The sequence below is a fragment of the Hyposmocoma kahamanoa genome, unplaced genomic scaffold (genome assembly GCF_003589595.1).
Source record: "Hyposmocoma kahamanoa isolate Upper Pololo Valley unplaced genomic scaffold, ASM358959v1 87, whole genome shotgun sequence".
NCBI lineage: Eukaryota > Metazoa > Arthropoda > Insecta > Lepidoptera > Cosmopterigidae > Hyposmocoma > Hyposmocoma kahamanoa.
Genome location: NW_020654422.1, coordinates 20187299 through 20214468, shown reverse-complemented (window position 1 = coordinate 20214468; position 27170 = coordinate 20187299). Strand labels below are relative to the sequence as shown.

Below are 27170 nucleotides of genomic sequence, written 5' to 3'. Positions count from 1 at the left end.
AAATAATTAATTCCACGGCAAATTTTGCTTCTTGTTTTAAATTAAGCGTTTATTCTTGTTTTAAATTAAGCGTTCATTCTTGTTTTAAGTTAAGCATTACTAAACCTCATTTTCGTGAAAAAAAAATAAAAAATACAAGGGTGCAGGAACACGGTAAATTAATTATTTGACATTGAAATACCTCAGATGACTGAAAAACAAATTAATAAACTAAAAATAAGTAAGTTTATAAGGAATATGAATAACACATAAAAAAATAGATTTAAACATAACACGCAAGTTATAAGTAATCTAAAATTAAATGCAACTTTGGAAAAAGGAAACCCTGTGTCTAAATGAATAATAAATAAAAGTATTGTTTATTGTAATTGATACGATGACTTTCTAGAATAACCAACCGTCTATCTTAAACCTAATCCATCATGAAGACGGGTCAAAAAACTAAGGCGTGTCTGGCGCGTAAAGCCGACGGATAAAGTTATCACATGATTATTTTAAGACATTTGAAGACCCTAACGAAGTCTTTTAACTATGATTTTGCCATTGTTCTATTCTTGAAAAGCGGTTAATGATAAAAGATTTTAATATTAGAAGAGCTTGTGAAAGAGTTCGTCCAAGGAGATACTGCCACGTTACCTTTTTGATTTTACATTTGTGCAGGCAAGCAGTAATGCGAGCATCACTGCGTTCCGGTTGTGATACCCTTAAATGGTGAAACCACGGGCACATAGGACTGGTCTGAGTGGCATTGGAACTGATATGGGTAGGCGTGTCGTACCAGCAGGCGCATGACTTGTTCGTCACGTCACGTGGTATCATAAAAGAAAAGAAATGCTATTGGTTGGATGCAACTATTATATAGGCATTAATAGGGAGAATTTTAAAGGGGTAAGCCGAAACTGATGTAAAATAAGATTTTCAGCTCATTATCTTTGTTGGAGAATACATTTCTTAAGCAAGCCACCATTGATTGACTTTAGGTAAGGACTGCGCAAACACTTTACCCGTTTTCACGACTAATCTCCTACAACTAGTAATACGGGTGAAACCATATTGACAAAATATTTTTTTTTTCTAGTCTTATGTAATTTATGTAAGATATGTCTTATACAGTGTGCTAGGTAATTGACTGCAGAACTGCAGACTCTCTAAAGAAGTTGTTTGGTGTTGCTAACAGGTTAGAATTAGAAATTAAAAAATGAAAATAAAATTTTTCCACTACTTTCCACAAAGCAATTCTGTATAAAAATGTTTTTTCTAATGTTTTTGCATAATGTAAAAATATTTTCTTGTTTGCGACACCAGACAAAAACTTCAAAGTTTTTTAGTTAAGTACTAAAAACCCTAAAGTATAAAGTTCGATACATGAAACTTTTACAAAGAGGATTATCTCACCTGTATCTTCAAATAGCAAAATAATAATTTTCTGTTCCATACTGTTGGGTCGTTAATATCTTTGTATGCAACTTTTTTAATTAGTCGCGAGAACTTCCCATTGTATACGTTAATTGGTTTCATGTACCAATCTTGCCCAAGTAGTTAACGTTACTGGGCATAATACAGGTTGATACAAAAAGGTCATATCATATTGAGATATGAAAATTTCCATGACAATTTCACAAACTAAATATATTATGTATATCTGAAAACAAAAACAAATCAACATACTAAATAAGCCTGTCGTCGAAATGTACATAGAAATATTTTTTCTAATATTATTTTTATATCTGGTTGCTCCGTGTTAAGTGGTAACTTTTATAATATATTCTAATATTATTATTTATTACATTATAAATTTATCTGTTGCGTCTTTTGTCTTTTTTGCGTTTGTCTTTTAGATTTATTGACAGTCACTTGTAAGTATCAAACGGGCTCCGATAGATGGCGCCGCTTCATAGAGATACATCGTGACTCGCCACACGAAGTCACAGTTATTTAGATACAACATGAAATCTGTGTAACATTGTAAGTTATTCCTACTAAAGGAAATATATCGGAAAACCTTAAAGTTTGGTAAGAATACAATTTTTAAGCAGTCTTATTTATAACAGCCAACATTTAACGTGTGATAATAAAGCTGAATGGCCAAGTGTATTATTTTGATGAATTCCTGCAAAGCATCTAAACATGTAATATCACAAAACACGACTACACCATTTTTGTTGCAGCCTGTATAGATAAAATAACAAAATTGCGATTTACAAAAGGACTCACATGTCGTCCTCATAAGGCAATGGCCCAGTGACCACCGTCTGTATGTCGTCCCACTTATCTAAGGCTTGTTTGTTGTACGCGACCTGCCATTGCTGGGTGCTGCGCTGACTGTCGCACCTGTTCACGAATAGCTCAAACGTCTGTTCGTCGTGGTCCAAGCAGGTGCCACTGCTGTGACGAAACTGTTTTGTATCCTAAAACAAAAAAGTTTAATATTTATTTTATTGAATATCATGATATTTATGTGTTTTTTGTGAAAGCACTCCATGTAGTATAAACTTTTAGGTGATTACATAAAAGTAAAGAAATTCAGCCGTCACTTGCAAGCAAAGCAAACGTTGTTAGTAACGACGGGGCGTCGGATTCACCGGTCAAATACAATATTTAGGTTTTTTATAACATTTGACGGGACGAACCAGTCGTGCGCCTGATGGTAAGCAACAGGCCTGTCCATAACAATTCCAGTACCACTCAGAGCTTTAAATCACAAAGATTTGAGGGGCACTTCCACTGCGCCCGTCACGTGCCTGTAATTTCACCAGCAGCCTTACCCTTTCAAACCGGAACGCAGTAATGCTCGCATTACTGCTTGGCGGCAGAAATAGGTAAGGTGGCAGTACTTCCCTGGACGAACTCCTTCACGATAAAAAAGAAACTACTAAAAAAGGAGAACGAAAAGCTCGCAGGCAGACAAGAGACGATTGTAAATAAATTGTGTAGGGCCCGCCAAACAGTAATGTGAGCTTTACTGCGTTACGGTTTTAAGGGTGCTGGCGAAATTACAGGCACATGGGACTTGTCAACTTATGTATCAGGGTGACGGACGGGCAGTTCCCCTCAGATCTTAGCGATTTTAAGCTCTGAGTGACACTCACCTCACTCACACACACTATCACGACTTGTTCGTCCCGTCACCCGACATTATTAAAAAACAAAAAGCCTTACGTTCACAGTAGTTAGGTAAAAAGAACAGAAACTCACTGGTAGGTATCTCCAGAGTTGGTTTCCGCCGCCAAGATGGCAGCTGTAGAGTAAGACAGGGCTCCTAGGCTTCGACTCCGGCACGTCCCAGCACATAGGTTGCGAACTCATCCTGGAACCAATCATAAATTACATTAATTATTAATACAAAGATCGAACACTCGGAAAAAACACTCAGAAAAAATTCCTTCGATCCGGTCGGATTCGAACCGACGTCTTCTTGCATACCGTGCCAGACGCTATACCAACTAAGCCACGGAACGAACCAACGGACCTCACGAATTTTTCTATGTGCTTGCGTCGTGTCTTTGTACTTGGTCTTTCAACGACTTTTTAGTCTTTTTAAATTACATTATTAACAGATTTCAAACAGGGAGAATCTCATTTCGGCTGTATTTTTTTTTGTATGTATGTTACACGATTACTCAATTTTTGAACCGATTTTGATGATTCTTTTTTTGTTGGAAAGAGAGTAAGTACCTCAGTATTGGTTCCATTTAAATTTGAAGTAAATATTCCACCTCTAAGGGTAGCAAACTTGGGGATGAATCCGGTTTCGCGCACTTTCCGGTAACAGATTTCAATATAAGTTGGCAAATGGATATAATTAAATTTTTATTAAATTGATATTCAATTATTTTTATGTGAAATTACGCCACTAGTTTGTTATAATTATTAATACAAAGATCAAACACTTAGAAAAATTCTTTCGATCCAGACATCGTGATATTCAAAGCGACATCTCTAGTCAGCCGGTGGCTGTAAACGAAAAGTCGTTAAAAACCAAAAAACAAATATCTGCAAAAGCACAGAAAAATTCGTATATCTACTGATTTGTTGAGTAGCTCAGTTGGGGAAGCGTCAGACACGGTATGCTGAATCAATTATTCAAAACAGGATTAGGGCGTGTACACCCACGCTCAGAAATTCGACGTGTCTGCTACAGATGAGAATGGTCTTGTACACGACACGAATTTTGTCGGATCTAGCCACGAAAACAAGTAGTGTCTGTTGTAGACGAGATATAATGATTATGTACACGATGCGAATGCTTTCGGACAAACATGTGGAGGGTAAAGTGTGTCAGTACATTACGAGTCTTCCAGGTAGCTGTCGTTTTACAATCGACTATGGGAAAAAATATGTTGTTGTACATGTTGATTACTAAGCAACACCCGGCCACGCACATAAACACGCGCGTGTCGGGGGGTAGACAAGATTTTTTTCTTGTCCGGCGCCGAGACAGTGTACACAGTTGTGTGTAGAAACGACACGAATTCTTGCATAGAGATGGCGACTTTTCTTAGCGCGGGCGCGCCGCCCTTTAACTTCGCTTCGATTGTCTTCTAAAACGATTACCTGATATCCTTATGCCAAGAGAGAATGAACTTCTGACGCCCAGCATTGCTGTCACATGGCGACAGCGTTATCTTATCCTTCTTCTGAGTATCCTTCGCGTCTACGCAGCGATTGCCACTTGATGTTTTTATCTGGAACATTATTATATGGAGCGTGCGAGAAATCAAGACGTTCAATTCGACTGTGCGTTCTTTTTATGTTCAACTGCCTCCGTGGCCGAACGGTTACCATGCCGGACTGCCACGCAGAGGTCCCAGGTTCGATTCCCGGGCCGGGAGAAATATTTGTATGGCCTACATTTATTTCTCTCGTGAGTTTGGGTGTAATTTGTGGTTGTCTATGTGTGTGTCCATGGCACCCGCGACACAGGGTTTCCCTAGTGCGGGGCTATGTTGAGTGTGAGCGTTATTATTATTATTATTATTATGTATGTTCCTCGATAACTCTTTTGTGAAACGATTTTGGTTATTCTTTTTTTGTTTGAAAGAGGGTACTGACATTATTGTAACATGTTTCATGAGTATAAATTTGCCACGTGCTAACTCGACCCGCAGTATACTAGCCTCATTGACGCTTAAGACAATACAAATATACTAAGTTCATAGAACGTTACTTGGACTCAATGTCCCTTGACAATTAAATTAGATTGCATGGTACCTGTCCTGATCCAAATGGTTCGGGTTCTATCATCGGGTATTTCACAGGCAGATCGAAGGCGATCTGTAAACAAAGAACATAATCAACAAAGTTCTTAGATTTTCTTACATTGGAAATGTTACTGGTCTAGCATCTAATTCATCTGGAAGATGTTTTTTTGTATTTGTATCTGCCACACACAATTGACATATCGCAGACATATCATTGTCATGTGATTATTTTGACCAATGAAAAGCTCGGTGTCTCATTCACTTTTTGCTCAATCAATTTTGTTCTACTACTATGCTATTATTATTATTACTTATACTTTTTTTATTTTACCTTTATTCTTGTAAACTAGATTTGCTTTTCGGGGCAATATACCATTTTTAAATCAATTATTCAGATGTGCAATTACACAGAAAATTATTGGTTCAGTTTGGTACGAGTAAAATGTTAATTTTAATTTTTAATAATTCAGATTTTATTATTATGCAATGGTTGGTTTTTGAGATGTTTATTTTTTTTATTTTAATTGTTTACTATTGTAACAGATTACCTAGTCTTCTAAGGATCGTATTCTAGAACTCTACTCAATGCTCAAGTCAGGATTTGAGTATGGTTTAAAGCACTCGAAATCATACTCAAGTCCCTGCCATTAGGGTCGTATTTCCAGTGCTTGTGTTTCCAGTGCAATCCTGACTTGAGCATTGAGTAGAGTTCTAGAATACGACCCTAAGTTTACGGAACAAGCCCAAAATGCCAATATGTGTTTACTAACGTCAGGGGCAGGCTGAAAACCTGTGCTGAGCGACTTATATCGCTCAGTGAATGCTGAGACTGTCCACAAATCATTTGGTTTTTTATATATATATTGTATAATCTTGTTTTCTCTTATTCCGTATTTTATGTGTGTGGAAATATATACTTATATACTGCCAGACCTAGGATTTTAACATTTCTTCAATCATGTCATTTACCGGGAAACCGTTATCTTAAGAGAATTATATATTGTTGCACACAAAATCAATTCAAGAAAAAAGACGCCATTTTGGAAACTCATACTTTTTTATATTAGCTTTCTACGTTTATTATTTCTAAATTTTTACTGAAGAATTTAAATCCAAAATCATGAAAAATATTTAAAAAATCGCACCTACTCAAGGTCATGAAAATAAATACATAAAAAAAAATACCAAACGTTATATAATACCTGTGTAATGAACCACTTGAAAGGTTTGCATTTGAGTTTTGTCCGAATGGCCTTCTGGGCGGTCAAGTCGCCAGGGTCGATCTTCAAGTAGTGCGGTCTTCGCTTGTATAGGTACTGGCTGTACTCGTCCATCCACACTTCGGCTACGCGGCGATAATTCTGAAAGAAGAATTAATAAACAGCGGTTACTAAAACTTGCTGATATTTGAGGCGAAACTTGGTTCATATCATAGTAGGCCCAGAATGGAACTTCGGTATATTCATATTCATATTCATTTATTCCCTTCAGACAACACAGTCCACAACATTACACCTTTAATTACATTATTATTATTATTATTTTGTTAATTATACATATTGAAATTGACTCTATTAATTAAAATAAATAAAATAAAATAAAATATTAAAATATAAAGTTGCATACATTCTAAGAAATTAAAATTAAAATTATATTGAAACGATTAGATTAAAATTAAAATTAATAATGTATAATGTAAGCGAAATTCGATGAATAAGGATGGATAGATATACACTTTATAGTTCATACACAAAAACAAAAGTAGTACTCCTTGTGAAAGAGTTCGTCTATTGACGTCTATATGACTATTCCTGCGTTCCAGTTTTGACGAGTAAGGGTACTGGTGCAATTACAGTCACACGGGACTTGTCAACTTATGTCTCAGGGTAACGGGCGTAGCGACAGCGTCCCTGACATCTTTGCGATTTAAAGCTCTGACTGGCAATTTCTGGCAATGGAAATCTGATAAGCGCACGACCTGTTCGTCCCGTCAGTAGCAAGCGATCATAACCAGAGAAGGAGACATAAGGTGTATAGTGGTAAAAATTGAAATACTTTATTAAAAACACATTTTATTATCAAATAATAAATAACCATACTGTATATATTTATACAACAACCATATACAATTAAATAAACTAATACTTACTAATAAAATTTCAGACTAAGACCGTGCCAGAGGATACTTAATCAATCCAATTTTAAAAGTAGGAAGCTACTTTGAATGCCGGATGTTATAGTTAGTAATTATTAAGTAATCTGTGGTATAATATGGAACTTCGCTATATTAAAAATGATTGGTTGGTAAGTGCAATTCCTATCTTTTGAAGATGACGAAGACGAAGAGACGAAAACCAATGTAACCTGGGCAAAACGTCGTTATAATAAGTAGGTGTACAAATACTTATTACTTTGTTTGACTGTTATATTTTATTTGGTTCATATCATTGTTAACGTATTATACGGCGAAAGGAACTATTTTGATGTGTACTTAAGGACTTACGATTAATATTAAAAAAACTTTGAGTGATAAATCGACCCCTCCTGCGTAAAGTATCGTATGTCGAAATTGCCAAGTTTACACGGGAGCGTTTTAAACTTTTGAATTAATTGAAATGAGCGTAACACGTGACATTTCTCAGTTTTATTCGGCAAAGCTCTTTACTCACATAGAGTGATCATCTAATAGATCTTCATAGATCATCTAACCGATATCTAGGATTTTAAAATAAAGCTTTGCCGAATAAAACTGAGAAATTTTAAAGTCACGTGTCAAGCTCATTTTAGTGAATTCAGGAGTTTAAAACGCTCCCTGTAAACTTGGCAATTCGACATACGATACTTTACGGAGGAGGGGTCGAAATGCAGTATGGATGCTTGGTTGATAACTGCGGACGCAGTACACTCTTGTACCTGACCCCCCAAAATACGCACGAACGGACCATTTGGTTCTGGGAGCCATCTTATTCTGTAGGCAATAGGTTGGAGTGTTACTTAAAGATTATTAACTTATATTTAAAGCCAATACTAATTTTCGTCACCCAACATCCATGTAAATTGGGCGAGCGGCTTGCTGTATAGACTGCACATTACTAATACCCGTGGTTCGATTCCACGAGTACATTTTTATTTTAATATAATTTTTTTAACGGACAGTTCCGTTAAAAATATTTAGTAATTTAATAATTGAAATAATTTTCACTTTAAAATGTTAACGTTGACAAATCACAATTTGCAGTTTTTATTTGTAAGTAATTTTAAATTGTTTACTATTAATTTAGAAAAATAAAATAAAGTATTTGTTGAATTACCATGAAGTTAACGTTAAGTTTGTGACAATCTAGCATTCTAAAGATATAAAAAAAAAAATTATATACAGCCATAGCTAAATAATATTTTATTTTTATGTGACTCGAACCATTCTTCGCCTCAACTTGCAAAGCAATTCTTAAACCGCTAGATCACGACGACCTTACTATTGCAGGTGGAAATGTTTATCCTGCAGTAAAAACTATACGTTAAAAATCAAATTGGCTTAAAAACTTTGTCACATGTCATTTCACTAATGACAAGATCAGGAAATAAACCAAAATTACTTTTACGGCTCAAAGGGTAAAAATTGGGTTTGTTTAACGCTCCAAATTTATGTGCTCCGAACCAAAAGGTCAACAAAGTCAGCCAAAAAGGGGTCAGGTATCTTGTGTCAATGCATGGTATGGATGATATTTTGTGAAGTTCTTAAAGCAGTCATGAACAGATCTGTCTGCGGTTGGTTTTACTGCGGATAAAAGGCACTTATCCGGTGGTACATTATAAAGCAAAAAAAATCCTTGCACCATTTCGAAACTGTTGAATAAGTAATGTGCAATGTTACCTTGCCAACAAAATCTCCGTGTCCTGGGTTGGGGAAGGGCGCGAATTTGCGGTAAATATGGCCAACGCGGGAACACGGCGCGTCCACCATGCGCCCTCCGCACTGCCATATCTGAAAACATTTTAATTTATCTATTGATCGTTTTATAAAACTATCAACGCCATCTAATGAAAGAATTTGGAATTATAGTTATTAAACCTATTGTAATGAAAAAATAAGTGCGCATTTGACCTCCAACTCATTTGATGGAAAGTGACGATGAGGTCTACGATGGACCATGCACACCTAAATAATGTCATGCCATACAAATGTGGAAGCTAAGGCATAGTGCGAATTTTTCGAATGTCTACAACATAGGGGCAGATGGCAGTGTAGGCAGAATTAAATCGTCAAGTATTAGCTTGTCAGTGACTTTACCGTAAACCTTAAGTGTACGTAACGTAATAACGAAAAGTACTTCGAAAAACGTACACGGCAGACTAAGAAACTTATATTTCTGATCAAGTGACGTCATGTTCGTTCTATTACTCCGTATACAGGACGCCCAGAGAAAGTACTTTAATATTGCAGATAGGGCATTATGCCCCATAGATACATTATATGATTTTTAAAAGTAAGTAATACTGCATTCAAAGACTTTTAAAAAAATTGCATACCTCATTTCGAAAAGGGAACCTACGAAATGTGAAAAAGATCACATTTTTTATGATACCGATGGAAAGGGTCATCAAGAATTAATTCCTTTTCAGTAACATAGTATCTAAAATTAAATAAACACCATGAAATTTAGTTTAGGAAAATGCATTATTATGTGTTTTATTGTCGATATTACTATTTCTAAAAATATCGCCATTATCAATTCATAGATAATTTTGATTATTTACGAATAAGTATCCACATAAGGAATTTGATTTATAAGTGCAAGATAAAAAACAGGAGGCCAAATTGAAATTTGAAATTGTAGATACATTAGCAGTTTGAAGTTTGCTTCTTTTTTTAATATATTTTATAATTTAACGGTCTAAGTTAATTTAAGATACTTAAAAGAAATTAATCCTTATAATTGATCCTTTTGATCGTCATCATAAAAGTACTTCGCACACAAAACTTGAACTTGAACTGCTTCCGTGGCCGAACGGTTACCATGCCGGACTGCCACGCAGAAGTCCCAGGTTCGATTCCCGGGTCGGGAGAAATATTTGTATGGCCTACATTTATTTCTGTCGTAAGTTTGGGTGTAATTTGTGGTTGTCTATGTGTGTGTCCATGGCACCCGCGACACAGGGTTTCCCTAGTGCGGGGCTATGTTGAGTGTGTGCGTTATTATTATTATGAAAACCAAGTACTGTCTTAACTCAAAATTGTGGAATTGGGAACGATTCAAAAGTTAAAAATAAAACTGAATGAAAGAAATAAATTTTTGCTTTCTCGTTTATAAATAGATAACTAAACATGTACATATAAATAAAAATAATCACATTATTCGCAATAAAACTCATTCAGTTTTGTTTTTTAATTTTCAAATCGTGTTATCTCAATTTCACCATTTGTGAGTTACGATAGTATTTGGCTTTGAGGACGACATGTTGCTTGTGTTTTTTTTTCACGTTTGGTCTGTTTGATTCCCAGATGAGGCAACAAACCTTTTAAGTCTTTGAATGCAATACTTACACTTTATTACTTACTTTTAAAAGTAAAATGTCTCCAATAAGTAAAATATCCTATCTTTTTTTTGTGCTTAAATCGCAGATCTGAGGAATACTGCCTCTGCGCCCGTCACCCTGGGACATAAGTTGACAACTCCCATGTGCCTGTAATTTCACCAACATGCAGCAGCAGAGGGAATAACATATTCCCTCCATGGCCCATAGCCATGAGACGCCCTGTATAGTGTCAAATGTTTTTCCATGAGACGTGAAAATTTAATAAGATAATAAAGTACAAACATTGACTTACAAATGAATGGACGACGGGTCTAATACACAAACCACGAAAAAACTGTCCCAAGTCAACAACCTATTTAAACGTAGTGACATGTAAAGGAATTTGAAAAAGCTAAAACGTTGAATTTAAATTATAACGTCATCGCAGTACTGTCTAATTTTGCTTGCTTCGCTGTCAGTCGAACAAACGAAGACTAAAGCGTGAATGACGCTCTGTATACGATTTTAACGCCATATATCTATAAGTTCGGACACTTTTTAGCGCAGACCCGACGTCCATATAATTGTAAGTCAATGAGTACAAATGAAAGAAAAACCAACCTTAAAACTAAGTTCATACTGCTCTCCGCCCCAAATATCGAGGCCGGGGTCATATCCGCCAAGCTCCCAAAAGAATTTGCGCGATATTGCGAACAGACCGCCCGCCATTACCGGGCTCCTGTAATATTCGACATATTATTGAACGTGTTGCATTTGTTACTAAAACTGATTTCTACTTAATCATTTCATGTTTATTTGACCGCAAATGACTTCTATGGAATGCCAAGCAAAACACTATAAAAGCCTTTTTTCGTAACAGTATTTTTAACCGACTTTAAAATAGGAGGAGGTTCTCAATTCGACTGTATGTTTTTTTTTTGTATGTATGTTACGCGATAACTCCGGTATTTGTGGACCGATTTTCATGATTCTTTTTTTATTGGAAAGGGGGTACTTCCATAGTGGTCCCATTTCATTTTGAAGAAAATCATCCACCTCAAAGGTTGGCTGTTCACGCATGAAAATTCATTTTTATAAATAGCGCCTAACTTTAATTTAGGAGCAATTACTTTTAGCAATTATTTAGTCGATTTTGCTATTTGTCCAATTCAAGGCGTTTTTCTCTCGATATACTTTGAGTAGTGTCGTAGTGAGAACCTATTTTTATTATCTCCAGTATGAAGTCCTGTATAGTGGCGAACTAGGGGATATTTCAATGAAACTTAGCAAATAGACGTAATTCCACGTACTTTTGAGGTCGGTTTTTTAGTACTCTGTACTGAGATTATGTTTTATTGTATGTTGCGCGATTATTCATTTGTGATCCGATTTTAATGGTTCTTTTTTCGTTGGAAAAAGGGTACCTCAGTATTGGTACCATTTAAATTTGAAAAAAATATTCCTCAAGGGTGGCAAACTAGATGATGAATCGGGTTTCGCGCACTTTCCGGTAACCGATTTTAATAAAACTTGGCAATTTTTTTATAAAAAAGATATATTTATATCACATACGTTGCTCTGATCCCAAAGTAAGTAACGAAAGCACTTGTATTATGGAAATCGGAAACAGACCAAAGACAATATAAAAAGTTAATTTTTCTACATTGATCCGGTCGGGGATCGAACCCTCAGAGATGGCGACACCATAAAAACCGGTGTACAAGTCACTCGACCACGGAGGTCGTCCGATATAGTACTAAAATAATACAATTTGGAAAAGTTCATTTCCCAATTTGGTCCTACCGAGAATCGAACCCAGGCTCTCTTCGCCATCCAGCGCCCCGCAGTATAAACAATAAACAGTCGGTTCTAAAAATTGCAAACATACAATAATATCAGTCCATTATATGTTACTTTTTTCATTTTGGTCACTTTTGGGGGTCTGTTTCTGAGGTTGTGCTGGCTACCAATCTTGCCATAAGAAAAATCTACTTTGAAGTTGAAATTGTGGTACCTATTCAGGTGGGTATTGCACATAGAACCCTACCACCAGTGAAATAAAATCTAGTTTCAAAACACTCACTCAAACGGCTCGGGCATGTTCTTTTTGTCTTTGGGAAGTACTGGTAGTCGTTTGTAAAAGAATTCCCAGTCAAAGGCACCTCTCGCACCTTCATCCTGAGGCCTGTACTCGAAAGTATCATACGCTATGACGTCAATAAACGGACATACCACCGTTCTGTAATTCAGCGCAATTGGTTCTGTGAATTTGAAATTTTTTAGTTATGACATTGATATTAAACAGTGTTTATATTAAATAGTATCACTATTGTACGTCTCACTATTCTCTGGAGCACTATCCAAAACAGAAACAATACAGAAGAGCTCGTTTCCCGAATTGGTCTTGACGGGAATCGATGACTTATTTAGAAATCTACTCCAAACTATCATAACTAAATGTATTAGCAAAATTATCAAAACATAAAATTATCGTAAATAAAATTATCATAATTATCACATCTAAATTATCTATCTAATAACAGCAATACATACACAGACCTAACAGAGGTGGTAACCAGTTAACATTGGCCTCTGTGTGCGAATCCAAGAAAATGAGAACATCCCCCGTTGCTTCCTTTGCTCCGGCCAGACGCGCCGTAATTAAGCCACTTCTGTTGTGCACTCTGATTACTCTTGCCTTAGGAATGTTTTGTTCTAGGTATGAATCTAGTTTTTCTTTTAAAAAGTCTGGAAAGAAGGCGAAATTAGATTATTAAAGTTTATGAAATGCTCATAGTGAGGTGTATGATTGATTCTCAAACTTTGCGGAGTTTCTGGACAACGCAGCACAGCGATAACATTTCAGTGTCAAGTTTCAAGCCTTGTAGTATATAATATAATACAAATTTTAAAATTCTATTAAATAGTTAATTTAGTAATAAACTACTTTCAACCCTAATACAACAATACACTATTTTTGTGTTATCTTTACTGCAATAAGGTTTAAAACCATATGTCACTTATTACAATTTCTGTTCTGCGAGTCATTCATATAATACTATCATATAATGCTATGACCTACAAACAGACACGAGGAAGCTGCATGGATTTCCAGTTTTATTACGGAACGTTAAAACGGTATTTAGCAATCTGAGGGTCGTATTCCAGAACTCTACTCAATACTCAAGCCAGGACATGAGTATTGCAGTGAGCACTGAAAATCATACTCAAGTCCTTGCCATTAGGGTCGTATTTCCAGTGCTTGAAATCATACTCAAGTCAACTCATAAGTCAGGATTTGAGCAGACAGTACTGGAAATACGAAACGAATGGCAAGGACTTGAGTATGATTTCTAGTGCTTTGAATCATACTCAAGTCCTGACTTGAGCATTGAGTAGAGTTCTAAAATACGACCCTTACATTTTCGTCGCTATAGTGAGGTGAAAAGTTGTGTTTCGCTCGGCAGCAAAGTTGTTTTGTGTCTCGTGCTTTGAAACCTTCGCTACGCTCAGGAATCTATTTTTCTTCTTCACTTATCTTAACCTCCTTCGCTTGCTCAGATTACAATAAAAAAAAATTGCAGACAATAATTTGCAGCGACAATTTAGCAGGAAATAATAATGTGTTGCCCATGTACTCAAATTTCAATAAATAATACACATCGCACCCTTAGTAATATAAGGGCACAATCCAAAAAAAGTAGATTTTTGGGAAATTTGGGAATTGATAGGGACTTAAATAATAAATGGGATCAAACTTAAATAGCTCCATATTTCTGTTATATTTTTTGTACTATATGGGTCTAACTTGAAAGTGTTTTTTTAACTTGCTTGAAACTTATAGAATTTATTTATATTATTTTTTTTTTTATTGCTATATATAATACATTTATCAAAGAACAAATCTGCCAAATTTCATATTTATAACTTAAATAATAAGCATGTTATTTGAAAAAATAGGTGTAATGTAGGAATCCAGAATCTTAATACGCGATTTCCCAAAAATCTACTTTTTTTGGATTGTGCCCTTATATTACTAAGGGTGCGACTTATTGAAATATAATCAGTTCAGATAATTTTGTAGAAGGGTATGTTCACATTATTATTTAGGTTAGCTAAATTAACTTCCTCTATTCCAGTCAGAATTACAAGCTACGACATTCTGAGGCTCAGTTAATAATAAAATGGGGCTTAGCTTACTATAAAGCAAGTGTTGTTTATGATAAAGAGTTTATAGCTCCATGGCGCGTTCACAAAGAATGGGAAATGGTTGCGAATACGATACCTTGCTTCGCTTGTAGTGCATAACGCGGAACGTAACAATGCACAAACGAGCTAATGTCAACATACATTTTTCTGTTCTCTCTAATATATACGTCACAGAGCACGGGTTTCCATTTCAAGTATTGGCGCTATTGTGGTAGTTAAATCGTACATTTTATTTAAAAAAAAAACAGATTTACTACGCTTTCGAATTGTTTCTTCGAATTGTTATTGGAATTACCGCCAGAATCGTTTGCAATAAAATGTATATAAAGTTGTCGAGTTCTTAGGTTTTCGCGATTGTTACACATAGGAAATGAAACTATTTTTCCGGGTTTAAATCGCGTATATTTGTTTTTTCAAACAAATCGACGTTTCGGGCCCTTTACAGGTCCCATGGTCACGGTTGAACGTTGAACAGTCAAGTTATACTAAGTCAAATTTCAAAAAAATAATATAAATAATTATAGATCATTTTTTTGAAAATTCATATCGCGTTTTCACAATACCACCATTTTTTAGTTACGACAGTAATTTGTTTCATGTGCGACTTATTGAAATTGAATTAAATTATGCACATAAATAATAAATCCAAATTGATAAATGTTTATTGGGTGCAATGTTATAATCAAATCAAAGTGGGATTATATGATTGTAATTTCGATATGAATAGAAGGTTATATGGGTTGGATTATGTAACTTTTTAAATTAATTTCGGTGTAACGTTGTATAATTTTCAACCGTTCCTATCATGATAGTTTGAACACAATTCGCCAATTACTTGATTAACGTTCAAGAGATTCTTATCAGTGATATGGTACAGTTGACTTGATAATAACATTTTGTAATAACAAACCTTTAGTGCTAGCATCATCGACTAGAAATATTTCTTTGATTAATTTCTTTGGCGATCTGTATAGGACGGTGAACGCGGTCCTTAGTAGCGTACTCCAATGTTCATTATGGAACGGTACAATTACGCTGACCGTAGGCAAGTCTTCTAAGTACTTCCGGTGTTTGCATCCACGATGCCGGATATCGGGTAAGGAACGGTTCAATGCTATCTTGTCACTCAGCGCACCGTTAAAACCGTTGACAGAATATAGCTCTTCTTCCAGGGCTTTATCTTTTGATAGCAAAAAGGCAGGTTTGCCTTGTTCACCAATACCTTAAAACGCAAAATATAGAGATAAGCTTTTATTAAATAGCGATGAGGACAGATGTGTCTACAGAACAATAAATACAGTAGAAATGCTTAGTGAGCGTGGCACTCGTGCCAAGTACGTGGAGTTCCACATATTTGAGCTCAGTCATTCGCCATTTTCTTTTGCTACTTTGGAATGCAAAAACTACTGTCGCATCTGTAATATTATCCGTGATGGTGTTTCTATGAGGTTACGACGTTTTGATTTTATACTGAAATTTCAATAAATCTGGTGACATATAGCAGTCAATAGCTGAACGAAGAAGAAAAGGAGCAGCATCGAAAAATCGTGATGTTTACTTAGTTCTCCAAAAAATAAGCGACCATATTGCAACGGGATAAGGTTTATTTTCATTTCTTGTAACAGAAAAATTATTACGATAAATATAAATTTAAGTTTTATTAAAATTAAATAAAATAAGACTTAAAGATGATATCAAACACCACCTTAGATAATATTACAAGTGCGACTATCATCTCTTCACTCCAAAGTAGCAAAATAAGGCATTTTTCTACGATTATCGAGGTTTTAGGTTTTTTTTAAGATAATTGACACGATCAAACGTATAAAACGAAAATGGCGGACTGACCAACAGTGTGCCACGTGGATGCGTCTAGCCGTGGTAATACATGTTATGAAGCATACATTTTTTATACATGAAAATAGCATCCAAATAACTAGGTATAAAGTTTTTACACGCATTAAATATTACCAAAACACAAATGAAAATTATTCAAGTTTCCAAATGTGAGGAATACGAAAATCTATAGGAAGGGTTTTATAAAAATACTCCAATACACTAACTTTGTTCGGTTTGTCTTGAAAAACGAGTTTATGTATATTTAAAATATCCAAATCAAGTTTGAAGTAAATTCCACCATGCGTAACCGTACAAACTTTGAACCCTTTCACCTCCATTTAGGGGTAATTTTGAAAAATAGTAATGTCAGTCTTTTCCTGGCAACTTACCATCAGGTACAAGGCTTGTTCGTGCCGTCACTTGATATTACAAAAAAAAAGAAGTAATTGCATTAAAAGTTCTTATTGTCACAAACGGCAAACAGCTAAAATTGTAGGTTACACATATTATAAATTCACATGCGAGGTACACTGGCTGTTTGGGTGCAATCGGTTTTGGGTATGAACCAATTCCCAGGTCAAAGATCTGTGATATGTATTTGACCTTTAATATTTGCTACGAAGTCAAATGCAAATCAATATATCTCTAGGTGTGACGTAAAGGACCTTAAGTCCATATTTTGGAATTTAGATCTTTTTACAAATATTGCTTCTAAAATCTCAAGAATTCTACAAACTACGCAATGGTAAAAGAGAGTAAGTCGTATCGTCGTTTGTTTTTTATTTGACATTAAGATTGATTTAAAACGCTCTGTAGTAAAAGACATTATTAACTTTGCCTCTCATCTACAGATATAATGTATTAAAAGAGTAGAGCTCACTGGTGTGTATACAGCAAAAGCCGTAGAAAAATTAAAGCTTGAGGGTTTGTTACGTTTATGTAGTGTTGGCGTACTAAGAACGGATTCATAGAAATTCAACCCCCAAGAGGGTGAAAAAGGGTAAACATATTTGTATGAAAAATCGTATTCCTTGAACTTACAAAGATGATACTCAGTATAAATATTGTATAATACAATGATAACAGACTGGTATAAGATGTTTTCATAACTTCCTATAAACAGGGATGAAATGGTGTCATAAAGTTTCTTTGGGAACTTTTTAAAACATGGTGCAATTTGCTTTAAAGTTCATCTGGATACTTCAAATACAAAATAAATAAGCACGTGTTTCTGGATTTTTCAAAACAACCTCTTAAAAAAATACTATGAAAGTATTTATATGAAAAAACATATTCCTTTAACTTGCGAGGACGAAACTTAGTATAAACATAATGATTATCACTAGTATCAGGTTTCTTACCACGGTATGACTTCTTTTTATTTTCCCGATATTCCCCTTCACTTTATTTGATGTAAGAAACCTGATACTAGTGATAATCATTTAGTGAATAACCACGAAAGTCTTAAAAATGTATTTAGTATAAACATTCTATAATGCAAATGGTAAAAAACTGACACAACATTTTTCAAAACAACCCCTAAGAATCAAAGTTTGTATTATTTTTAACCTGTATTCTGATTTACGTCATATTTTATTGAAAGGCGTACCAAAGAATAATAAAAGTACCTCATAAAACTAAATTAGTAGGATACGTACTATACGTATAAACTTTTTTAAGTACAAACATCAAATAAAAGCTATTATTTGTATTTTTCATTTGTGTTGCATGTAAAAATTTTAAGCAGGCGATGTTGCAGCCAACAGATGCTAGCTATTATAATAGAATATTTAACGACAACTGTACGAAAGTACAATTAAATGTTTCTATTTTATCAACTGCATATGGGAAGTCGGTCGCGATTAACTCTTATCTGTAGTCCACTAATAATGTTTGCTTTCAGGGCTTATGAATGAAATTTAATTTAGTACCTTTCTAATGAGAAAACTCTCGATAAATAAGAAAACAGCGCGCCCTTGTTAATTTTTTTTAAAAGGAGCTCCATGTGAAAAAAAATTCATCTAGGAAAGTACTGCCACCTTACCTATTTCGGCCGCTAAGCGGTAATGTGAGCATTACAGCGTTCTAGTTTTGAAGGGTAAGAATGCTGGTGAAATTACAGGCACAGGGGACTTCACGAGATTTTTAGTGCGAAAGTTTATCCTGTATCTATAATGTTATCCTACATGCTTTGTAATGGGTATGGTAGGATGTAATAGACTAGAGGTAATATGTAGTTTAACATTGGCAAAACATGTCTACCTCCTCTTGCTTCTCTTTCCTTTAAGGGGGAAATTCATAACCCAAAGTATTTGAGAAGGGCAAGTAGGTCAACTCCCGTCTGTTCGACGCGTAAATGCTTAAAACTAAATAAAGTAAGTAAATGGTTACACACGGCGAATAAGCAGCGCTGCAAACGCGCGACTGCATCGATACAAACGCGCGATTGCATCGCTACACTTTGGATTTAATAGGTGATTGTGGTGATACAACCGCGTAATTGCATCGATGCAGTCGCCTATAAATAGCAAATGTAGAGATGCAGTCAGTAAAACGCACGTTTGCATCGCTACTAAAAGTCTCCGTGTGTAACCACTCATAGGCTCAACTCATACTGGCTTCGCTTATAGCATATTCATGCCTATTTTCCCATTATTAAGGTACAAATTTGTGTTACGCAAATATGGAATCGTGTGTCGCCGTGCGTTACTTGCGCGCAGTGACGCGTCATACGCCGACTACACTGTGATCCGGTTGCGCTAATGCGAGTGTCGTCATACGTTGTAGTCGAAAAACAGGACGCGACTCGACGCGACTCTTCGACTCTGCGCCAGTGTGAGTTGGGCCTTGGGTTCGTCATATGTGTGTGTTATTATTTTAGTTGTATCTACAGGTTGTAAAATTAAGGTGTTCATCGCAGTATTCGGGAATACTTACTACCTAATACTTAAAGTATCGATATTTTTATATCAGAATCGCGGATTGGTGGATCTTGATAATGGGAGTATGGTTGTGAAATAAAAATTAAATGCTGAACAATTTCAAATTCAGAATTCAGAAAGCACTCTTGTTCAAAGTACCACAAACACAACGATAAACACGTTTACTATTTGATGTCTTTTTTTAGAAACCGAGCGACTGCATCTTTATTGACCCGCGCTACGTAACGCGAGTGCACTGCGAGATTATGCGAATGTGTGTGTTAATACACGGCACACGTGCACACATATAACTCGCACTGCTAAGTTTGTATGGAGTTATCAAACTTGTCTTATTCGATTTTTTTTGTAAGTACTAACAAGTGACGGGACGAACAAGTCGTCTGACTGGTGGCAAGCGACACGCCCATATATAAGAGTTACAGTACTCACATTGCTGTTTGGCGGCAGAAATAGGTAAGGTGGCAGTACTACTGCTATTAAAAAATTCAGTCATTAGTGGAGTAGAGAGTTTATCTGCGCCCAACTTCCCTAAGCAAGTGGTAAAATAGAACCCTTAGAAACCTTTAAAAATAAAATTTTAATAGAGTTACCCTAGATACGCAAAACAGACACAGGTTCGAGTTATATCAGATCGAAGGAATTTTTCTTTGTGTTCGATCTTTGTAATAATAATTATAACAAACTAGTGATGTAATTTCGCAAATATAAATTAACATCATAACGACACTTCCAATGAAATTTACGCCCACTTTATTTTTTGGTCATTTTCTGTTATTTTTGTAAACAGCCATATTTATTTATTAATTAATATTATGCACTCCGAATTTTGTGGAAAAAATAAAGATACGAAAAACGAAATTTGAAAAAAAAAACAAATTTTGTGCAAAAAAATAAACAAAAAAGCAAAATAAAAATAGAAACAGGTCCAAAACTTAAGATGGCGTAGTGATCATGGAATGTACCTATCGATAATATTCATTATCAATATTACAAATTTAATAGATTAATTTACATACCCACTCGCTCACTTTCATGCTGGATCAGTACATGATCATGCCAGTCAATTTTCTGAAACACACAGACAGAACGATAATAACACTAAAATTTGCAATATATTTCCATCAGGAAAAAGTCAGCTTAGAAACAATGAAAACTGTAGTCTAGTTGATGATGAAATGCATTATGGAAAAAATTTAAATTATCTAAATATAGCTGTTTTACAATTAATAAATATATAAATAAAAATAGCCTTTATTCGCTGATTTCTAAATAATTGTAAGTTTAACCTAATGCTTACTTCTAACGGTAATAATTCGTAATTCTAACATCAGCATCGATTCTGGTTCTAATCAGGTTGTCCTCTGACATAGGCCTCCTCCATATTTCTCCATAAGCAACGGTCTTGTGTCGACCGGCGCCATTCTCGGGTCAGACCGTCTTCCCACCTTCTTGTTGGCCTTCCTTTATACATCTTTTCATCTCTTGGATACCAATGTGTCACATCATTTGACCACTTTTCGTTTGGAATTTTCAAAAATGTTCAAAATATGACATTCGCGTATATAATTGTTATTGGTCTCACTTGCTATACATATATGATTTTTTTCGCGATATTTCATTATTTGGCTCTAGTTTGGGATTATATTTAGTGCCGGGCATTTCAACCCGGCGCGGCCTAAACACGATAATTATTACGTTCCGGTCGCAATGCCGGGCAGAGTATGTACACGTAATATTCGATCGATGTTTAAATAAAATTGACGTACGTCTTTCATTTGAGATTGATATTTCACATTAGGATCATTCCAGCCAAAATGACACCGCGGTTCAAAAGAATAAATTACACTATTTGGTTTTAATTATATGACTAGAATACGCCCAATAAATCAAATCATTACAATGAGATTTTTCGGATTTTGTACAATTATTATATTTTTTCCTCTTCATTAACGCAGCCATAGTGCAATCGTCTATGGTGAAGCATTTTTTCCTATAATGTTAGCAACAATTTTCGCGGTTATTTGTGCGTCTTGCTAAATAAGTTATGACTGTCGAAGAAAATACAATTTACGAATTTTAAAACAGTGATAAGTGATTGCATGGAAGTATATATGGTGAAGAGTTATTAAAGTTTCAATAAATACTAATTTCAAATCCCACCCGTCACAATGAAACATATATATTTTTATTTTAACCAATAAAAGTAACAATGATGCTAATGGTCATCTTTTTGGCTTGGTTGGGCATTGTGTACGTAAAAAGGAATGTAAATATTAAGATTTGGAAATGGATGGGTGGAACACACTTCTAAACGTTTTTACTTTGACTAAATGTTTGTATTTTCATGGGTTCGAGTTTTTACGATGTTTACTAGGTGTAACAGTTGCTTTAATTTTGGATTTAAACATTTGATGTGTTAAATTGTGACAATTGGGACACCATTTTGTGACAGGTGGGACAGGTTATATTTGAGTACATAGAATTCTAAAAAATACACTGTTTATATATAGATCCATCATTTGTAAGCAAATATTTTATAATTTTTGTCATAATTAAAACATTTTAACACATTTAAAAAAAATTCCCCGTTTTCCTGATTTTTAGTATCAGGAAATTCATGAAAAGTCGGTCTCCACATGTTTTAACTATATATTCGAGCAAAATTTCTAAAATTTAACATATTTTGATATAATACTTTTGTATCAAGGATGCGGCAGTATTTGTCAAGTTTATTAACGCATTTTACATGCGTGACTTTGATTTCATGTCGTCATAGATAGTGTTTCAGAGTTAAAATGTCTTAATACGAGAAAAATTATAAAATATTTGCTTACTAACGATGGATCTTATATTAAACAGTGTAATTTTATTAATTCTGTGTATTCAATTGTAGCTCGTCCCACTCGTCACAAAATCGTGTCCCACCCGTCACAACTTAACATATTAATTTCCTTAAAATTTATTAAAGTTATTAATGAAGTGTATATATAAAATATAACTTTAACATTCAAGTTATCACATATGAAAAAAAAAATTATTCGAAATATATATATTTTTTCCTCTTAGTCTAGAAAAGTGTGTATGCCATCAAAACCAAGTGGCAATAGCAGTTCGTCAGGGCCACGCCCTGGTCATGTTATATGGCTAAATACGTAGCGTTTGCCACATGCGGCATGAACGAGCATCGTAAAGTTAAGCGCTTCGTGCCGGTCATTTTAACCCCCCACGGCCCCAATAGGTAGATGAGATGCCAGTCATTTTGATCCACCATGGCGATGAACGTGTTAAATTAAATTTTCATGACTAGCTCTTACTATTTCTTTGTTCTACAATCTAAATGTGTGAGCTAGAAGACAACTGAACAAATCAGACCAGAGTATTTATTTTTCTCATTAGTCAAACAAGCTACATGTTCTTTACACCCTTAAATTAGATCCTTAGCGTGAAATCTTCTTAACGAAGTTCATTCATTATTATAATGACGACCCTAAATAGCACAGTGAAGTGAAACTGTAACATACTAAATACTTTTAAGTAATAATAAAAAAATTAATTAAGGAAAGGCTATAATAGAAAAAGTAAACAAGTTTTACGTGACAAATTTTGCATTTTGTTTTAATTTAGGCAGAGTACACTCCATTACTGTATTTCTAGAACTCATTTTCGCGAAGAAAATATAAATAGAAAAATTTCAAGATATTACTTTCATATCGAGTTCTTAGGTTTTCGCGATTGTTACACATAGGAAATGAAACTATTTCCGGATTTTTTTTTTTAGTTATCTGCCCAGGATGCTGCGAGAGGCCATTGAAATTAAAAAACATCCTAATTTCAACAGGGAAGATGGTTTCTCCGTACCACCAGTTTGGGATCCGGTATTTCCTCTAATGAAAAATCCCAAACAGACATAAGACTGCAGTACTAATTAATATGTTTTAGTTTATTCTAATTTCTATTAATAATTAATAATAAATTAAACTTAATAAAAATTCATTCAATAAAATAATTTGTAAAACTTAATGTAGCGTAAATTGGAATGTTTTCTTTGTAAAATTAAAAATAAGGTATTTAATTAATAACTATTGTAACTATAGTGAAAAAATAGGGTGGTTTGCATTAATATTAGACATAACTGGTTGAAGACTGTACCACCTCAGTCAACCGTGACCATGGGACCTGTAAAGGGCCCGAAACATCGGTTTGTTTGAAAAAACAAATATACGCGATTTAAATCCGGAAAAATAGTTTCATTTCCTATATTACTTTCATTTATTTTACAGCCTTTCTTTTGAAGACATGTGGTACAGATATATTCGTGTAACATAATTAAACATAACATAAACATAATCTTTCATGTGTAACTAGTAATATTATTTTACTACTGTAGCGTATTAAGATAAAAAAATTTGTAGTTGTAAACAAAACTATAATGTTTTGTACTTTGTTTTGTATTTTTAATAATTCCAAGATTTGAAAGAGAGGCATTAACAAATCGTTTATTATTATTATTTTCGTATTTATTTTAAACTCTCGCCTCTCCCAAGGCCTAAAAAATTAATTTTGAATTTTATTATTATTATTAGGGTGGCTTAATTCAGGACCTATGCACCCCCTCACCACTGTGGCCATTGACTGATCTATTGTGATCACCACTAATTACAGTGTAGAGCCAAGGCCGACAGCATTGAAGAACTGAAGGACTTTCCTGGCTCTGACAGATTTTTTTCTGATTTAATTGCTCCACAGGTTGTATTGTGTATAAAGTTTGGCAGTATGTTACAGAGGATGATTTTAAACTCAGTTGAGCATTGTACAATCCTTGGGTCCAATATAGTACACCATACCGACAGTTCCCTATGTCCCCGCTCCAGTTCAGCATCATCCATTAAATATTTCATGATCTGGTGACCTAGATACTTAGTAATTTTCTTGAGTGCAGTATAATTCATAATTATCTTTTTAAATTGTAAGTATGATAGCATAAAAATAATCTGATCATTCTAAACTATGGCTGAACATTCCACAATAAGGAACCTTTTTTTTATACATATAAAGTGTTTTTTAACATGAACTTTGTTTTGTAAATGAAAATATAACAATAAATTTACATGACAACGATTCAAATTTTTATTGTGTTAAAAAAAGTAAGGTTCGGCGACTATGAATGAAAAATGATATCTGATAAAAGTCCACCTCAACCACAGTTACAGATGTCGATTATTTCAAATGTTTTAATCACTTTTTGACAAAATAGTGGGTCTATATCGTTAATCACTTTACAAATTTTGAGTTTTAAGGCTGCAATCGATTCAAATGGCTCAGTATAGACTCTGTCTTTAACAAAACCCCATAAAAAAGAAATAAAAAATAATAAATCACATGATCCAGGTGGCCACTTAAGGGCTGAATTTCGAAAACCACCGTGATTTTCTTTTTTCATTTGGTTTCTGGCTTTTCTGGTCTGGTTTCTTGTTTTTAATTGTCGAGTTTTCGCTTTGTGTTATTTTTTTCTTGAGTTTGGTTTTACTCTGTTGTTACGTATGGATTTGCTTGCGTTTGAATGAACATAATTTGATGAACATGAAAATGAACATTTTTTCAATGTATGAATACACTAATGTTGACACTGGGAGTTTTTTATATCCTGATGTAAAAAAAAAACTTGCTCAAGTAATAAAGTAATATCAGTAATAAGCTTACCTTTGTGCTCCTTGGTACAAAATGATCAGATTTACTATGTGCCAGGGCATGTTCCTGTCCATATTGTAATTTAGGAAAATCAAGTTCCTGCCTAGTTCTCAATATATACAGTAATATGAGGAGAACTGTACACGCTATAAGGTTTCGCAGACGCAATAATCTGAGCAGCTGACGCCGTAACACAATCATTGTTTGCTACAAGAAACAAACAAAAAAAATTGTTTACAATTTCAGCTTGAAAAATTCTACATAAGTTCGGAAATATCCTTAGGCTTAAGATTGAGTTTGCTTTGCACTTATTTTAGAATGTTATTAGATATTCCTTTTTTGATTTACAATATTATAATAAATTTTGTTTTTAGATTTTCATAAAACGCTAACGTGCCAAAATATTTTTTACCAACATTTACATAAACTTACAACAAGGTTTCAAAGCAACATTGGCCAAAGCAAGGAAGAGAATATGTAAACCTGTTTAATTAAATTCATTTAAGGATATCATTGATAAGCGGTTAATCTGCATAAAATTTTGAAACTATTTACGACAAGCAAACATCTAATTCGTCCAAGTGTACTCACCTGCGCTCTGTATAAAATACGAAAAGTTGTTTACAATATTTGCTCAATTAATCTCGTGTTTTAAATTAATACTGTTAATATGTTTCTGTACATTGATTTCGAGAATAAATACCAAGTATTTCCTCAATCAGAAAACACGACATCAACGTACGAAGGTGCTGCCTGCCGGCAATTACACTGATTTTCGAACTCTAAATGACGTTTCACGAAGTATGAGCAAGGTATATCCAAAACATAGTGCAAAAGAAAGAGATAAGAAAAAATTTCACGTACACACGTAACCTACCATAGAAGTCGGATTATACTGTGATAAAAAAATTACGTTTAGGCACAGATAAATGTAATGCTCAACCTGAAATTCTATCAAGAATAAATATTTTAGTATTAGTGGTTTGCGGGTCGTATTCCAGAACTCTAATCAATGCTCAAGTCAGGATTTAAGTATGATTTCAAGCACTGGAAATACGACCCTAATGGCAAGGATTTGAGTATGATTTCTAGTGCTTTAAATCATATCATTGAATAGAATTCTGGAATACGACCCTCAAACATAAAAAATCGTAAAAAATACAATTGATAATATTTAGGTAGTTAATTCATATTAATTTATTACAGATATATTTGCTATGGGTTTCTTGGATTTTGTATTATTTAACCATAATAAAGTGCCACCAGCAAAATTTTAGCTGTGTTGGTTGTGTCGGCCAACACGTTCGCAAGAAAGTGAAAATGTATTAAAGAAAACATGAAAGATCCTCCCGAGAGATGGTTTTATAGATTCCAATATTTTGAACGATCTGGCAATATAATAAAGTTTCTATTACAATAAGTTAAAATAGGTAAGGTATGCAATACAAGCTTAAATTACTTGAAACTCGCTACTTGTACCGACACACCCATTTCCAACAGATCAACAAGAAAGCTAGCTCCGCAGCTGAGCTGGGGAAAGAATAAAGAGTGACAATAAATACCTGCTCCGACCACCTACCTATTTACAGTCTTTGGAGTCGAAACCCTTGGCCCGTGGGGTCCCGGTGCCCTTCACTTGTAGGTATAAAATTTTATCCAAAAAATTAATAGGCTGTCTGGAATACTGAAGGGCCAGCAGCTACCTTGCCCAAAGCAAGGCATAGCCATATAAAGGGAGAACACTGTCAGAATCTTGGGCACCTTGCCACTGAGA

General features: G+C 34.6%; 1 protein-coding gene across 1 annotated transcript; it reads right to left on the bottom strand.

Annotated features, from left to right (window-relative positions):
• Positions 1-1455: 1455 nt before the first annotated feature.
• Positions 1456-26887, bottom strand: LOC113235517 (N-acetylgalactosaminyltransferase 6-like). The gene is made up of 15 exons (XM_026471252.1): positions 26856-26887; positions 25988-25994; positions 25409-25603; positions 20725-20776; positions 15838-16149; positions 13278-13466; positions 12802-12979; positions 11340-11457; positions 9076-9186; positions 6404-6562; positions 5212-5274; positions 4555-4685; positions 3196-3307; positions 2215-2408; positions 1456-1642 (listed from the first exon to the last, which is right to left on the bottom strand). Exons 1-15 carry the CDS (start codon positions 26885-26887, stop codon positions 1633-1635), a joined length of 1863 nt encoding a protein of 620 aa, XP_026327037.1. The 3' UTR covers positions 1456-1632.
• Positions 26888-27170: the final 283 nt, after the last annotated feature.